This window comes from Sphaerodactylus townsendi, linkage group LG03, assembly GCF_021028975.2.
Source record: "Sphaerodactylus townsendi isolate TG3544 linkage group LG03, MPM_Stown_v2.3, whole genome shotgun sequence".
NCBI classification, from domain to species: domain Eukaryota; kingdom Metazoa; phylum Chordata; class Lepidosauria; order Squamata; family Sphaerodactylidae; genus Sphaerodactylus; species Sphaerodactylus townsendi.
The window spans coordinates 8,905,291-8,922,070 of NC_059427.1; the positions used below are offsets into that span (position 1 = coordinate 8,905,291).

Here is a 16,780-nt window from a genome sequence, read left to right on the forward strand (position 1 = left end):
AACATTGTTTTGTCTCAGTTCCCCCCCCCCCTCAGAACTGCGACATCCTTGTCGCAGTTATGAACTACACTTTTCTGCCAGAACAAGGTTGATACCTCTTCGAAGCTTCGAAGTGGGGAAGCATCGAAACAACACCTCATCCATTCAACCAATCACAAGCCACTTTTGTGGCATGCGCAGAACGGGAGAGTTGTGGCGGGCAGAAAGCGCATGTAATGTAAACTGTAAAAACTCTAAAAAAAAAAAGAACGCTCCCGTTTCCCGCCATAACACAAGCACCAATCACGATCGAGGAGCGAAACAGGCACCAAGATGATCCCGCCCACTTAGCTCGGTTCCAGGGGCCAACTCAGTTGCTGTGGGGACAGCCTGGAATCGCCCTCCACTGAAGGGAACCGAGTCGACCTTAGCTCCCTTCTGTAGTGGGGAAAGCCCCAGAAAGAGTTTTAGTATGCTTTTGGATTTTCATTCATGGGAATGAACATCTACTGTCTTAAACTGAGTGTTAAAACATATCTCCTCTGAGCTGAGGAAGCAAAAAAATATTCCGAGAACAGGTTGTTTTATTTAGTAGTCAAGGCTGAGGTGGAAGAGCAGTCACTTTCCACAAGTGACCATAAATATAAACTGGGAAGGGAATAGATATTCTGGGGTAGAAGAAGAATTCCTGAACCAGTGTGGGATTATACATATTGTGTGGATCTTGTCTGATGTATTACGGTTTTGCTTTACCTCAGAAGTGAGATTTATATTTAAGTTGGGCAGCACAGCAACTACCAAAGTCAAGGCTGTGTGTATACTGTGAAAGGTACCTGTGTTAATTAATTAGACAGTACATCAGTAACATCGAGCTGTACCAACATCTAAGCAACAGAAACTTTCTTTCTTTTATTCTCTCAATGCCTAATAAAGGTTATTGTTATTATTATTAAATCCACCCCCTTTGGCATGGATTTAAAGGGAGAATCTGAGGTCCCCAGTTTTAACATTGCTGTTTCAGGGTGGGGGAGAATCCACCCCAAAATAGCATCACTTTCAATGTTGTTTAAACTGGGGACCCCATATTCTCCCTTTAAGGTGGATTTAAAAGGAGAATCTGGGCTCCCTAGTTTAAACACCATTGAAAATGATGCTGTTTGGAGTTGGATTCCAGCATCACTTGTTTAAACTAGGGAGCCCAGATTCTCCTTTTAAATCTACCTTAAAGGGAGAATCTGGGGTCCCCAGTTTAAATAACATTGAAAGTGATGCTGTTTTCCCCAATTGGGGGGACTGGATACAACACCATAAAATGTTTTCATAGCAGTAATAAAACGTTTTGAAAGCATTTTGAAAATGTTTTCAAAAAAAATATTTCTGCTGTGGCATGGCCTATTGCTATGTTCAGATTTGTGAGTTGGAGCACGTTCTATAATGTGATGGTGACTTTGAAACGACCTGGTGGAGAAAATCATTGTTTGGTCACGGTGGGGGAGGGTGGCTTCCCCTTCGGGGGGAATCAAACTCAGGTTTTGCACAGGGCTCCAGTTTGCCTAGGTACGCCTCTGGTTCTGAGAAAATCCAGAATCAGCAGTGTGAGTGAGCCGCTATGCTGTTGAAATCAGCCTCCCCCTTTTCTTTGCTTTTTCCCTCAGTCCTTTTTTCTTATCTTTTCCTTTTTTAATCTCTTTTCCTTTTAAATAATAAGTGGTTCTGCATTACATGAGGAAAAAGACTTTAGGGTACTGGATAAAAGAAAACTAAAGACTTCTAACTCAAAAAAACCAAGAAGAACAAAGGAAACAACAGATAGTTAAGAACAGTAATAAACAATGAGCTATCTATACATACTGACGAATAAAGGTATGTGGACGGTTGGCAACCCGGGTGAATATTGAGCTGGTGTGATTTGGGTTTCTGGAATAAACAAGTACCAGCTTGAACTGTTTGCTGGAATGGAGACAGAGGATGGAAACTGAAACTGAATAAAAACGGAAATGAATCTGTTCATGGCAGTTCTGCTGTGACCAGTTCCCCAGTTACAACTAACAGGTGTTATTAAAAGTTGTGATTTTCCATCGGGAGCCAGGTGTCCTGTGTGAGTGGAAATGAAGTTGCTTCATTTTGAAGTTTCAGAGTCTCTGCTGCATTCCAGTATCATTATATATGCCATTCTTGGACACTGAACTACTGAACAACAAAACTGTAGAACTAAATCAATACTTTGCTGCTATTCAATGGTGATTTTAAGCAACCGTGCTTTGAATTTTTGAAACTAATGCTGGTTTATGGTGAGTAACTTGATCATCTTCTCCTCACCCAATCTCCTCAGTGCTTCCAAAGCCTCATTTCTAACATTTGGTATATCAATAGAAGAGAAAGACAAATTAAAATGTATCCTCATAGACCTGCAAATAGGTTGTATGATATGCTTCATCTGATTCATTCCAAGTCTCCTATCAATGACGTCCCCACCCCTAGAAGACAGGGTATGCCCATGCTGTCCAACCCAAGTTGAAACATTAGAACACACTGTATGTTTTTGTCCGAAATATAATCTTTCGAGAGAAGCCTTGTTATCACAGATCACGGGTAACATTCCCCCCCCCCCCCGCAAGCTTGTATTAAAAAATTACTTAAGAGCAACGACTCTGAGATTCTAGGGCAGTGATAGCATGTAATCCTATGGTGCCTTAATGAGTGCCAGAGGTGGTGCACTCCCCAGAGCTCCTCCCACAAGACAGAGGCTTCATCATGTGGGGTGGAAAATCACCCCCACACACACACATATCTAGGCTGGCCTGGGCCGCTGGGCACAATGCCCTACGGCGAGCAGGGAGGACTCGGCTGGCAGGCCCTCGGGTGCCTGTGCGCTTGGGTGGCTGGATGTCCTGGGGGCAAAGGAGGAGGGTGGAGATGCTAGGGAGAGGCTTAGAGGTGCGTGGGACTTGCTGGAGGCTAGAGCAGGCTGGCCCCTGCTTGAGCGGGTGGGGTGGAGGCACTGGAGCAGCGCAGGACTAAAACCTCCATATTCAGGTTAAATTGCCATGTTGGCACTTTGCGATAAATAAGTGGGTTTTGGGTTGCAATTTGGGCACTCGGTTTCGAAAAGGTTCACCATCACTATTCTAGGGAATACAGCCCAATACCTGTTGCTGGGGCTGTCACTTAGAGAATCCTAATTTGTGTTCTTAATTGTGACTTTGTTATGTTATTACTTGATATTTATGCCTAATAAAGGTTGAACTTGAACTTTAGTTTACCATAGCTGGAGTTCTTGAGCCACTTCTGGGGACCATTACCGCCCCTAACACTGGGAAAATCTCCTGCCACGTCATCTGTAATGGAACAATCTTGTTCCCAAGTTCAATTTCCTCTGAAAAGGGCTTTTCCAGCAAAAACGATCTAATACAGCTGACCTTAGCTAGTTACAGTCCTCTCAGAACTTTCTCAATTCCACCTGCCTCACAAGGAGTCTGCTGTGGGGAGAGGAAGGAGCTTGTAAACCACTTTGAGACTCCTTACAGGAGAGAAAGGCAGTGTATAAATCTCTTCTTCTTTGGCCTCTATGCCTTGTTGGGGTTTTTTCCAGGGGAAGTAAGATAAGGGGTTTCCTTTCTGGGGGCAGGGCAAAAAAAGACCAACGTTCACCTCTTCATTCCCCAAAACTACCAGATAGATATTCCCTGAACTCTGCAATAAGATATCCCTGAACTCTGCAATAAGAGAGGAAACACTGTCCCCTTCACCAAGGCTTTGACTGAAAATTTCCATCAGGCCCAACAGATTCCACTCCAAGAGATGGTGCTTCCAGAGGGCCCCAGGAAGGGCTTCTCCCAGCCCTGCAACCAAGATCCTCCTGTCTAAACCCCCTTTCAATGGCCACAGACTGAACCAAGGACTTTCCACATGCAAAACAGGGCCTCTGCCTCTAAGCACAGGACCTTCCTCTGTTCTTATCTAATGAAAAGGCCATTTCTCCTCCCTCAGGTACATCAGCAAAGATCTGTAGGAGAATCACTCCCTGCCAACACAGAAAGGCTGAAGAAGAAAGCAGAGGCTCCAACAGATCTGGTAGCGGGAACCCAAAGGGAGGTTCTTCATCTCTCCCAATCAGAGCTATCTCTATCAACAAATCCCTTTTACAGTAGGAAAGAATTTAATGCTTTATTTTTCCCGGAACTGTTCTTTGTGGCATATGAAAGTGTGTTGAAGGAAGACAGCACCCCCCCCCCTTCTCTTCCATGGTCATGTTAAAAGGGAAAAGATCCTTACCAAGAGAGGCCACGGTCTCGTAATTTGCCTCAGTAACTTCCCAATAGAGTTGTCTTTGGCCTGTATCCAGCACAGCCCATTCCTCTGCAGTGAAGGACATGGCTACCTCCTCAAAGGACAGGGGGGATCCCTGAAAGAGAAAAATACTGCCTAGTTGATTCCTGTCCCTGAATATTCATAGAAGACAGAAGAATCCTATGGGCCAGACATTTGATTAGAATAAATCTAGATTGATTAGAATGCAATAAATCTAACCATTTACAAGGTAAATTGCTTTAGTTGTTTTAAGCCTGTGACAGGCATAATACATAAATACAGACTCAGAAAATTGCATACAACTGGGCTTCTGTTGGTCATATTCACTTCAAACAACATATCCCTCATCAACTGTACCAGATTCAAATATATTATCTTGCACATTCCAGAAATACATGGAAATTGTATCGCTACAGAAAATTTCTGCGGAAAACATTTCTGTCTGCTGACGCCTTCTGTATTATGTTAAAGCTTGCATCTAAAGCTGGTATGGTTAAGGTCACCATATCTTTGTTGTTGCATTTTTCCTTAAAAAAAAACCCCAAAGCCTATTTGCTCCTGGTTGCGATCCTTGGGAATGTGCTGGTCAGTGATGCAGATCACAGAATGCCCAGCACAAACCTTCTGCCTCAGAGACAGTTCCAGATATCTGGGCACCGCAGTTCGAACTAGAAGTAAATTACTGCATCAGTGGCTTCAACTTCAGGGCGATTGTGGAAATTGCTATACTACAGTGGTGGCGAACCTATGGCACGGGTGCCAGAGGTGGCACTCAGAGTCCTCTCCGTGGGCACGCGCAAACAGAGTGCCGCCGCCCCCCCCACATCTAGGCTGGCCTGGGCCGCTGGGCTCAATTATTAGCATTAAACCTAAGACCTAGTTTTGGGGAAGCAGTGTAGGCAACCTTGTTAAGCGCTGTTAAACCCCACTGATTTTCATGTGAAGAACGAAAGCGCGATCTTTACCTGGGAGTAAGTTCGCTTGCTGGCAATGGGGCTTGCTTCTGCGTAAACTCTTCTAGGGTCGTGATTCACCCGTTGGAAGAGTCGCACGGTTGCTTCAAAGCAAAGTCACCGACTACCCCCAAGCTTACTCCTGAGTAACGCACACCTCGGAGCCAACCATTTTTTCTAAACTGAAACCTCAGTGTTCAGGTTAAAGTGCCGTGTTGGCACTTTGCAACAAATAAGTGGGTTTGGGGTTGCAGTTTGGGCCCTCGGCCTCAAAAAGGTTCGCCATCGCTGCTATAGTAGAATGGAGGAAAATGAAACAATCTGGCACGAGTTGTGTTATCCCTAAACATCCATCTGCTAGTTTGCTATGAAAGACTGACACCCTAAAAGCCAGGGAGGTGGAAGCAGAACAGACAGGGAAGAGCAAAATATTATCTTTTCAAGGGTGGGGGGTTATTGCATAGAGTGTAGAGCTAGCAGTGGGGGTCAACTGTTAAGAGAACATGAAACAAAAAGAATTTCAACAGAGATAAATGTAAGATACTACATTTAGGCAGAAAAAAATGAAATGGATAGGTATAGGATGGGTGACACCTGGCTTGACAATAGTACATGTTAAAGGGATCTGGGAGTCTTAGTAGTCTACAAACTGAACATGAGTCAGCAGTGTGATGTGGTATCCAAGAAAGCCAATGCAATTCTGGATTGCATCAATAGAAGTAAAATGTCTAGAACAAGGGATGTAAGAGTACCTTTGTATTCTGCATTGGTCAGACCTCACCTGGAGTACTTCAGTACTATGTCTGGTTCTGGGTGCTGCAATTCAAGAAGGATATTGACGAGCCTAAACAGGTCCAGGGGAGGGTGACCAAAATGGTAAAAGGTTTGGATTCCATGCTGTAGGAGGAGCGGCTTAGGGAGCTAGGTATGTTTCGTCTGGAGAAAAGAAGTTTGCAGGGTGACATGATATCCATGTTTAAATATTTGAAGGGATGCTATGTTGAAGAAGGAACAAGCTTGTTTTCTTCTACTCCAGGGACTAAGACAAGGAGTAATGGGTTTAAGGTGCAGGAAACGAGTTTCCTCCTAAACATTGAGAAGAACTTTTTGACAGTAAGGGCTGTTCAGCAGTGAAATGCACTGCCTCAGAGGGTGGTGGAGTCCCCTTCTTGGAGGTTTTTAAACAGAGGCAGGATGGCTATCTGTCAAGGTGCTTTGATTATGTATTCCTGCATTGCCTCTTCCCTTGTGGTCTCTTCCAGCTCTATGATTCCATCCCTGCTGGATGACATCTAGGTGTTCAGAATAAAACGAACACAGGAAGGGAATACATTCAAGTGTGTGCGCTCCCCACCTTTTCTGTAGAGATCTTGCCTGAGAAGCTGCTCTCTTACTGCTCCCTCTAGCCCAGAGGTCTGCAACCTGTGGCTCTCCAGATGTTCATGGACTACAATTCCCATCAGCCCCTGCCACAATGGCCAATTGACCGTGGTGGCAGGGGCTGATGGGAATTGTAGTCCATGAACATCTGGAGAGCCACAGGTTGCAGACCCCTGCTCTAGCCCATTCCTTCCTTTCCCGCCATTCCTTTCTCTTCCTTTCATTCCATCCCATCATCACTTCTTTCCCCTCCCTTGTTCTTGCCCAAGGTCTGCTTATCAATCAAAAACTCACCTTTACTGCAGACAAGGAAAAGCCACATTCTCCCACCACCTGGGGGAAACAAGGAAGAAGAGATCCCCTTGTGAATTCCATGTTCTCCAAATTTTCTTCTCTGTCTCCAGCTGAAGCCACCCAATCAACGCTTAGGAAAGATAGGGTAGACCACTCTGCTGCTCTCAAGTCTTTCTGGGAATTGTAGGTCCCTGCAACAACAAGAATCAAGCAAAATAACAAAGGCAAAGTATTTGAGAAGGTGTGTTTGCTTTTCTGGTGCTGTGTAGGGCAGCTTCTATGATGGATCACAAATGAGCCATCAGATGCAGAAATCCTGGACTTTCTTCACCTCTATTTTCTCACTTGAGAAGAGGAGCCAATACTGTCATGGACAACTTGTGAAATCGAAGAACACTGAAGGAACACACCCCTCCCTTCTCTTCAATGCTCATGGCAAAAGGGAGAAGATCCTTACCAAGAGATGCTATGGTCTCGCAGTTTTCCCGCATCACCTCCCAGTAGAGTTTTCGATGGCCTGGATCCAGCAGAGCCCATTCTTCCATGCTGAAAGACACGGCTACTTCCATAAAGGAAACCGAGGAGGTCTGAAAGAGGAAAATATTGCCCAGTTCTTCATCTATTCCTGCCCTAAGGGAATAACCCTACAGGTCATAAACTTTAAGAATGCAGTATATGAAATCATTAGCAAGTAAAACTGCAGGAGTTTCTGACAGGTATGATATACTGCAAGTCACCAAACCATACAGACTGAGAAAACAGCACAGAACTGGGCTTCTCTTGGTCAAATCTACTTAAAATCTAGGACAGGGGTCTTCAAACGATGGCCCTCCAGATGTTCATAGACTACAATTCCCATGAGCCCTACCACTTGGCCATGCTGGCAGGGGCTGATGGGAATTGTAGTCAATGAAGATCTGGAGGGCCATAATTTGAAGACCCCTGATCTAGGATCTGTAGCAAAAGGAATGGTTTAAGAGAAACATAACCATAACCCCGTTGCAGAAGAATTCTTAACTGCAGATGTGTGGTTGGATTTCATGTTTAACGAGATAAAGAAGGAGGATAATATAAACTCGGGCTGGTTGCAGGAAAAACATTCAGGCGTGTGAAAACACAAGATGTATGTGAAGCAAGGAAAACAGCTCTCTCTTCCTCCTCCGAGTGCTGACTCCGGACAGCTCTTTGTCTCTCCACCTTTCATTCCACCTCTCCGCTGTGCGCATTTTCCGTCCCCCTCCCCGGTTATTTTTTTGGAAATCATAAACTCACCTTTCCTGCAGACATGCAACAGCCAGATCCTTCCTCCATCCCGGGAAAAGGACGAAGAGGCCAATTCCCGGGAAATTCCGTGTTTCCAAAATCTCCTTTTCTGTCTCTCTCTCTCTCTGGTCTGAAAAAGAGCAGCGCTGATTTGGGGCCGCCTACAAAAGGCGGTCTCGAGCAGTCTGGCTCTCGCAAGGCCTTCTGGGAATTGGAGTTCCCCCGCAAAAGCCGCCTCCCATCAGGCTGGTATGAAACTGAGGGATTTGGGAAGGGGCGTTTCTTCACTGCCCTGTCGATTGTGGGGGCAGCTTCCTACGAGGGGCCCTTGTATGAGAGACCTGCTGAAGCCATCCTGAATAGTATCAACATCTGTCCTGTGCGGCCCTTAGAAACAAAGTTACATCTATTGCCGCCATCTGGTCACGTGGGGGGCACAAAATCAGCCCCCCACGTGACCAGAGAGTCATCCTCCCCATGAAGGCACAGAACAAAGCAACTTTGTTGTAGGCATAGATTTATATTTTCAAGTCTCCTGGTGCCCCCGAGAGCTTTGCCCCGCCCCGCCTCACCTACACAGCAGGCAATGTGCAGAGCTCTTGTCCAATGTCCTTCACCCCCCTGGCCAGTCTGGAGATCCAGGACACAGCCTTATCTTGTTACTTTTTTTTAGAATAGAATTGACCCGATAATATGGATTGGACACACAGGAATCGACCCTTTGGGGGTCAGAGGTGGATGAACAGGACCGGTCTGGAGGAACCGAGATGAAACCACAACCGAAGAAAGAGCCGACCAACCCCGGACTGAACGGTAAACCGCCGAAACACGATAACTTAACCCAACCGGACCCAGCACGATCCTCCATGGACCGACCCAACGGGATGACCGGACCCAGGAACCCAGCCACGAACCGGAACCATACCATGAAGGAACGTGGTGAGCGGAGGCGGAGCGATGGCAGGTGCGGAATGGATCGAAATGGCATGGCATGGCATGGTGAGAATACGGACACGAAAATAACTGAATGCGGCGTGGTATGGAATATGGTAACGGAAGGCGGTGGTAAATATGCGGAAATATGGTATGGCACGAATATGGTATGGTGAGCGTGGAGGCATGGTGGAGTGGAAAGCGTGGCATGGTGGAAGGTGGCAGGAAGGAAGGAATTGAAAATGGTGGAAAATGGCGGAAAAGAGCGGAAGGTGAGCGGCGGCGGAAATGCGGCGGACGGCGGCGGAATGCGGCGGCGGAAAATAGCCATGGACGTGGGGCGGAAGGTGAAAAGGTGAGCGGCAGGCATGGTGAAATGGCAGGCACAGTGGAAATGGAAGGTGGTGGAAATAAGGCAGGTGGAATGGACGGGTGGTGGAAAGGGAAGGTGAAAAGGATGGTGGAAGGGGTGGAAAAGGTGGCATGGATGGTGGTGGAAGGAAAATGGGCAGTGGAAGGGTGGAAGGAAGGAATGGAATGGCTGGTGGAGATAAACAGTGGAAATGGAATGGAGCCCCAGGAAAGCCAGTTTGAGCAATCAATGGAGAGTAACACAGACAAGTGGGTGGATCATGGCCGGCCAATGGATGGGCGGTGGATCGTCGGCTGACCACCGGGCGCCCGCCTGGGCAGCGGGCTGGCAGGAGGTAAAGCTTCCACGCACGATTCGGCCGGGCCGCTGGCGATGCTCGGGCCTGCTTCCCCTGCAGGGCGGTGAAGATGGGACGCAGCGGCTCGCCTGGCCGCCGCCGGGAGAGCACCCGCCTCGGCAAGCACCAGGGATGGGCAGGAGGTAAGCCACGGGCACCGCCCGGCCGCCTTGGGCGAGGGCGCTCGGGCCCCTGCTTCCTGCAGTGGGCGGCTAAGATGGGACGGCGGCCCGAGCCCGGCCGGGCTCGGGACTGGCACCCACCCCGCAAGCAGTGGGCGGGTAAGGTAAGCTCACGGCCTGGCCGCCGCTGGCAGGATGCGCTCGCCTGGGATTCCTGCAGTATGGAAGGGCACATGCTGGCGGGTGGACGCCTGGCTGGCCGGGCTTCCTGCAGGGCGGGCAAGATTGGTCTGGCGGCTCGGCCCTGGCCGGGTTGCCAGCCCGCCTCGCAAGCAGCGGGCGGGTAGGGAGGTAAAGCTCACTGCACAGCCTCCGGCCATGATGCACCCGGCCTCTGCCTCTGCAGGGCGGGCGAGATGGGCCCGGGCGGCTCCCTGGGCCATGGACAAGGTCAGAACAGTGGCGGAAGAGCCGCAGCTGCTCTCGCGAGCCACGGGGTCTCCCCTACCCCTGCCTTGGACTCCTAGGGATGCAGGAACATTTCCACGAAATACCTCCAGCCTGTTCCTCCTGGCTATTAAAGTAAGTAACTCCTTTGTTAAACGCTCTTACCCTTGTGGCATGGGGATGGGGAGGGCAGAATTTGGCCAGTGTTTGGTTTCCTGTGGGCAAATCTTTCATCCTGGTGGCATGGGATGGGGAGGGCAGAATGCCCAGGTTTGCTTTCTCTGTGGGCAACTTTCTCCTGGTGGCATGGGGATGGGGGAGTGCAGAATTTGGCTAGTGCTGGGCAAATCTTTTCTACCCTGGTGGAATGGAGGCGTGAATTTAACAAGTGCTTGGTTTCTGTGGCAAATCTTTCTACCCTGGGTGGTATTGGGATGGGAGAGGAGTTTTGCTCAGTGCTTGGTCTGTTTGCAACCATTGTCTACCCAGGTGGCATTGGGGTGAGTGGGGAGATTTTGCCTAGTGCCCTGCTGCAGACCACTGCTCTGGGAAATCCCTTCCCCAGAACGCCCAGACCATGCCCTTGCCATGTTGTTCCCACCCCTGTCTGCTTTGGCACCACGCTGACTGTTTGAATCCCACCAATTCCATCGATAACCTGTTGTTAAACTATTTTTGATATCCCACCCACTGCTCTCAGTGTATACATAAAAGAAAATACATTTGTTTTCAAGAATCATATAATAAAGCTCCTCCCACTTAATGATTGTATGCCTATAGGTCAGTAAGCAATCAGGAAACAATCAACAGTAATAAAACATAAATGTGAAACCTATAAAATCAGAAATGTAAAATGTAAATGTAAAATCGTGAAATGTAAAATCATCTTTATTAGGAAGCCTACTGGATCCTGTTTCTGAATCCGGGTCATTTTTTACAAGACCTATATGGGTGAGCATCGTTCAAGTGCAATAACTTGAAAGGATAGTCTTGACAGCATGAAGTGGGTCTGGTTATGAAAGCAGGGAGATAATAATGCTGACTTATGATCAGTGTCTGACTATGTTTTTCCAAGACACTTTGGCCATAAACAACATACTGCAGCCTTTACAATGGTGCAAATCTAATACACTCCCTTTGAGTGTCAAGGACAAAATTGGTAAATAAATAACAAAGTACAAATAAATAATAAAGAAAACAGATAATGATGGGGTGACCACTGCTGTACTTATTTCCACCCCCCCACCCCCCTTGAACATTTTCTGGCTACTGGCCTGCTTCCACACTGGAGATGTAAAGAAGCATCCATGCTGGCCACCAGCTGCAAGTACTCCTGGAAAATCACTTCCGTGAAGAGCTCCAGGAAGGCAGCCACACCATGCTTCTGAGGGGCTCAGGGAAAAGGTGACCAAAAGCATGGGGTTGAAAGCCATTGCACCTCTAAATGTGTGCTGGACCAGTTCAGTCATCTCTTTCAGACTGATTTCAACAGGATCCTGATGGCTGTGAAGCCTACTACTTGTCCCTTAGACCCATGCCCATCTTGGCTTGTTAAAGTTAGTGAGAGACATAATCAATCAGTCCCAGTTCTTAGGAGTCTTTTTGGGGAGGCCTGAAGAGGCAGTGGTAGGGTCATCTTGTAGTCATCTTGTGAGTGAGTCATCTTGGGACCCTCTTGTGAGTGAGTCATCTTGGTCCAACACAGCTGAGTTAGTTTTTGTGATGGAATAGTACTGTAAAACTAGCAAAGTCACATATGACTGTGAAAAGCATCTTTGCCTTTGACTCTGGAGAGGACAGGAAACTATGCAGAGGTGCTAGGATGAAACTTCAAAGGCCTAAGTTACCTCATGGCCTGAACAGAGTTCCACAAAAGCTGCCACCATATCATGAAAGCAAGCCTGGGAGAGCCAATGCTTGTTTCATTAAAACCTGGGTTCTCCAATAACTCCAACCAGCTGAGGTCTCAATCCATTTTTATTGAAAACAGAAAACAAAGAAATAAACTAGATGCAGTTAAGGGATTGCTTAGGTGGTCACATCCCTGCCCTTTGTCCTCATTCTGGGAACCCATGGCCCAGAGATCCCTTCTCTGACCACGCCTCAAGATGGAATTCCAAAACCTTTTGTTTTCCCCTTCTAGGAAAACTCTGTTCAGGCCATGAGAGGTAACTTAGGCCTTTGAAGTTTCATCCTAGCACCTCTGCATAGTTTCCTGTCCCTCCCTCCAGGAGAGATCAAAAGGCAAGATGTTTTCACAGTCATATGACTTTTACAGTTTTAGCAGTAATGATTCCATCACAGTTTTTAAGAAAACCTAAAGTTAAAAAATGAAAGGCACAAGGCACTGAAATCATACACCACAGATAGTTTTACTTTGGCAGAATTTTGATAAAGACATAGTATGTAAACTCTCCCTAGGGAGAGAGCTCTCTAATTCAAAGACACATGGGAATTTAGAACTACAGAATACAGATAAGTTACAAAAGGCATCCTTCCCCAACCCCCCGTGGAAAGGGCACAAACTTTAGAACCAGGAGGTGACCTCTCCCTCAAGGAGAGGCACCTGGTGCTCTCAAGCTGAGACACTCTCGGGTGGCTCTCAAGAGTCACGCCCAGTATAGGAAGACCTGAGTTTTGTAGATGCAAAGATCGCCATCTAACCATCCCTTTACTTCTTACTGTGACATGGTTCACTCTTTGCTAATCTCATTGGTCAGATCTGTCTTTGTCACAATGAAATAAACTCCTTATTCTACGTCACACTTTCTGTAATTCAAACCAGAATGCCAGAGTTTATGGCCATCCTTTGTCCATACATGCATATACAAAGGACTACCATAAAAGCTAGCTCACTGTCTCAAGAAAACCCATATTCTTGGTTGGCCCCTGAGAAAGCCAATGTCCCTCAGGCCATGCAGCTATGCCTTGGCTATGCAAGCTTGACATTCTTCTGGATCATAAAACGTCTCCCAACAGTTTGAAATGATTCTAACAATTCCCCAGTTTGAAATGTTAAAACATAATTCTAATACAATGATTCTAACACAATAGAATTATAGTGAAATACAAATACATGTGAATATGAATCACTCTTATTATTTCTATGTTCATTTAACTATATAGAAAAAACTCTTATTTATCATTTGACTAATCACATTGATTTAGCTAGTTCTAACACAATGTCATAAAATGCACCTTTCTGCTGTCACGTAGACAAGATCCCAAAGATGTTATCTGTAGCCTGCCTGCATAGTGGTAACATTCCTTTGACCTTTGAAACATGCAGGCTTCTGCTGGTCACTATACAGAGACATTCCATTTTGATTCTTAAATCCTTGTTTCATTTGAATTAATCCTCCTTGATTAAATACATAAATTTATACACATTCTGATCCATCTCCACAGGACCCTCTTGATCCATTCAACTACTGCCCAGTCCCCCATCTTCCTTTCCTTGGTAAGGTAGTTGAGAGAGCAGCTACAGAACAGATCCAGGGTTTCCTGGAGGACACATCAGTAATAAACATATTTCAATCCAGCTTTCATGTTGGCCATGAGACAGAGACAGCTTTGGGGGCTCTCATGATCTTTGGAGGCAACTGGATCAAGGGGGGTTGGTACTGCTGTTACAGCTTGACTTGCAAGCAGTATTCAACCCAGTTGGTTATTATCTTCTAAATCACTGCCTTGTCTGGAGGGTGTGGTGATATGGTTGAAGCAGAGCCACCTGAAACTAGACCTATCCAAGATGCGAGGTCCTGTGTCTGAGCTGAAGGAATGTAGGGAAAGGTGGCCGCCTCCCAACTCTCGACAGGGTGCAGCTAACAGATGCAACCACCATCAGGGGTGTAGGTGTGACTTTTAACAACTCCTTATCTAGGGAGGATCAAGCTGGCTTTTTTCATCTTTGCCAGACCAAGTTTGCCCTCCTTGCCCAGTTCCGACCTTGATACAGTGATCCATACAATGGTCACCTCCAAACTGTAACTTGCTGTACACTGGGCTACCCTTGATCCGGAAACTCCCAACTAGTGCAAAATGTGGTTGAACAGACCTTCCAGGGACACCACGGTGTCAGTTCTCTATCAGCTGCATTGGCTTCCAGTGGAATACTGAATCAGATTCAAGGTTTTGGTTTTAACCTTTAAAGCCCCCAAATGGGCTCTGGTATCATTGGGACAACCTCTCCTCATACACTCCCCAGAGAGCACTGAGCTCTGCAAATAATAGTTTGTTGGTGCTCCCTGGCCCAAAGTTATCCAGCTGCGCTTAGTCAGGGCTAGAGCTTTTTCAGCTCTGGCCCCAGCCTTGTGGACCACACTGTTGAATGAGATCCAAGCCCTGAAGGATTTATCACGGTTCTGCAAGGCCTGTGAGGTGGAACTGATTAGCCAGGCCTTTGGTTGAGGGCAGAAAAGGCCTCCCATTCTTCTTCCCTTCTCTTTTTTTCTTGTTACTATTGAGATTTCCTGTTTATTTTAGAAATCCCATCTTCAATTGAGATAGGCATAGGGGGCCATAGTTATTGTCATTGAACTGATTGGGCATTACCATAAGGCACTCTAAGAACTGAAGGGGAAGGATGGACAAGAACTTTGGCACTACAAGCCAAAGTAGCACAGCCTAACAAAAGCAACGTCAAGCCACAGAATCACAGCACACTCTGGCACTGAAAGCGCAACACAATCATGACCAAACTTCCAAATGAAAGCAATTTTAACTTTTTTTGGGGGGGTGAGGGGTGGGTTAATGTTTCAGGGTTTTTTTGGGGGGGGGTTACTGTTTTTGGGAGGAAACATAATTTAGAAGAAGTAGAAAGATGAATTCCAGATGGATGATACAACTTTGGAGGACTTTCCATCAGAATAATCTATTAGCTCCCCCAGATTCTACATCGCCAGTTTTGAAGTGTATACTACCTTAAACCGAAGATCTTTCTGTAGGGATGAGCCGCTGACCCAGCAGAACCGTAGACAGAGCGCTAGCATGCTGGCCCAACTACGACCTTCTGGTCGCACCGCTCTCCCATCCTCCACCCCCTGATGAGTCACAGGTCATGAACTACCTGGCTCGCACCACCGGGTGTCCTAGACAAAGGGACAATAGAGCCCTTGCCCCCAGGTGAGGATTAGACCCAGACGCAGACACCTCTCCCCGCACGTAGCAGCCAGATGAGATCATACGTCACATGATGATCTCCCGGGGTCTTCCCCGGCCTCCCCCGCTCTCCTCCGTCTTCCTCACCGATCCACACCCCCCCCTTTGCACTTCCCCATTAGAACTTCTAATAAAAGGTGCCATGGAACTAGGCACGCCGGGTAGAGTCGCCAGGATCACGGACCCCCTCAGTGCGGCTCCCAGCTGCTGGCGCTCTCCACCAGATGATATCTCCTGCTCTCGCCTTCGCTCGTTTTACCGGGCTGACTCAAGGCACGACTCACAAGCTGGTGCCGAAAACCCAGGGAATCCTCGGGGAATCCTCCACCCTGCTTACCGCCGCCTGGGAAAGGGGTCAAAGGTACTTGATCGTCCGGCTGGATCGGCGAGATCCAGGGGACTCCACCTTTCGGGTACCGGTCAGTCGCACGGGATCAAGGCGATCCAGGGGACCTCGAAGTTCTAGGACACTCTCTCGTCCGGACGTTTTAAAAACACCGGTAGTATGGGAGCTTGCAAAAGCAGGGCTTATGACAAAGCACAAGCTATGGCGAATTGAAAGCCGCTTAGTGAAAAGCGGCAGGGTCTCCGTGTAGAAGAGAGGGGAGCTGCGCTAAATTGGTTGAGGAGATTGAAGCTCAATGTCCATGGTACCCAGAAAGGGGACATTGAATCTAAAGCAGATTGGGAAAACATCGGGCGCCGCCACACAGAGCCTCAAGGCCGATGTCACTGGGTTACTGACGTGTGGAGGCAATCGTTATGTCGCTGGCATCAGCCTGCAGGTCTATGGTGGTTGGCTCCCCTTGCCGTAGATCGCCTCCTTCAATCTCCTTCTTCAGCTTCAGTTTCACCCCTCGAACTTTCTCTATCCACTCAAATTGACGCCTGTCTCTCCTTCTGCCTCCTCGCCCCCCCGCCCCTCACTTGTTCAGTCTCTTTTCCTGCTCGGCCGCCCTCCCTCTCGCCTGCCTTCATTTTCTGAAGCCATCGCGAGACCTCCGCCAGCGCCATACCGCAATGTGGCGCTGGTTTTCAGAAACTCTCGAGAACGTGTAGATAACCACGATCTGCAAAGGAAAACCCTGACGGAAGACGCATGCCGATCTCCTTGCCGTGGTGGCCCCATCCACTACACCGGATCATGAGGGGGAAGATGGCATAGTCTTCGGAGAGTTGTCGAAGTACCGCCCCTAGGTTACAATATTTCCTCACCGAAGCTCCGCAA

At 47.5% G+C, this 16,780-nt stretch overlaps 1 protein-coding gene across 5 annotated transcripts in view; it reads right to left on the reverse strand.

Moving 5' to 3' along the window:
* LOC125428545 (zinc finger protein 260-like) overlaps window positions 1-16,780 on the reverse strand; it is a 49,688-nt gene that overhangs the window by 8,427 nt on the left and 24,481 nt on the right. For 4 of the 5 annotated variants that reach the window (XM_048488836.1, XM_048488835.1, XM_048488837.1 and 1 more), the window contains exons 1-4: window positions 8,190-8,329; window positions 7,375-7,504; window positions 6,918-7,108; window positions 4,255-4,384 (exon numbers count right to left, since the gene is read on the reverse strand). The exons of the other annotated variant lie outside the window; for it this stretch is intronic. In XM_048488836.1, coding sequence (XP_048344793.1) covers window positions 4,255-4,384; window positions 6,918-7,108; window positions 7,375-7,504; window positions 8,190-8,228 — 490 coding nt within the window. In that variant the 5' untranslated portion in view covers window positions 8,229-8,329. Of the gene's footprint in view, window positions 1-4,254; window positions 4,385-6,917; window positions 7,109-7,374; window positions 7,505-8,189; window positions 8,330-16,780 lie in introns of those variants that run through there. 5 annotated transcript variants of the gene reach the window in all.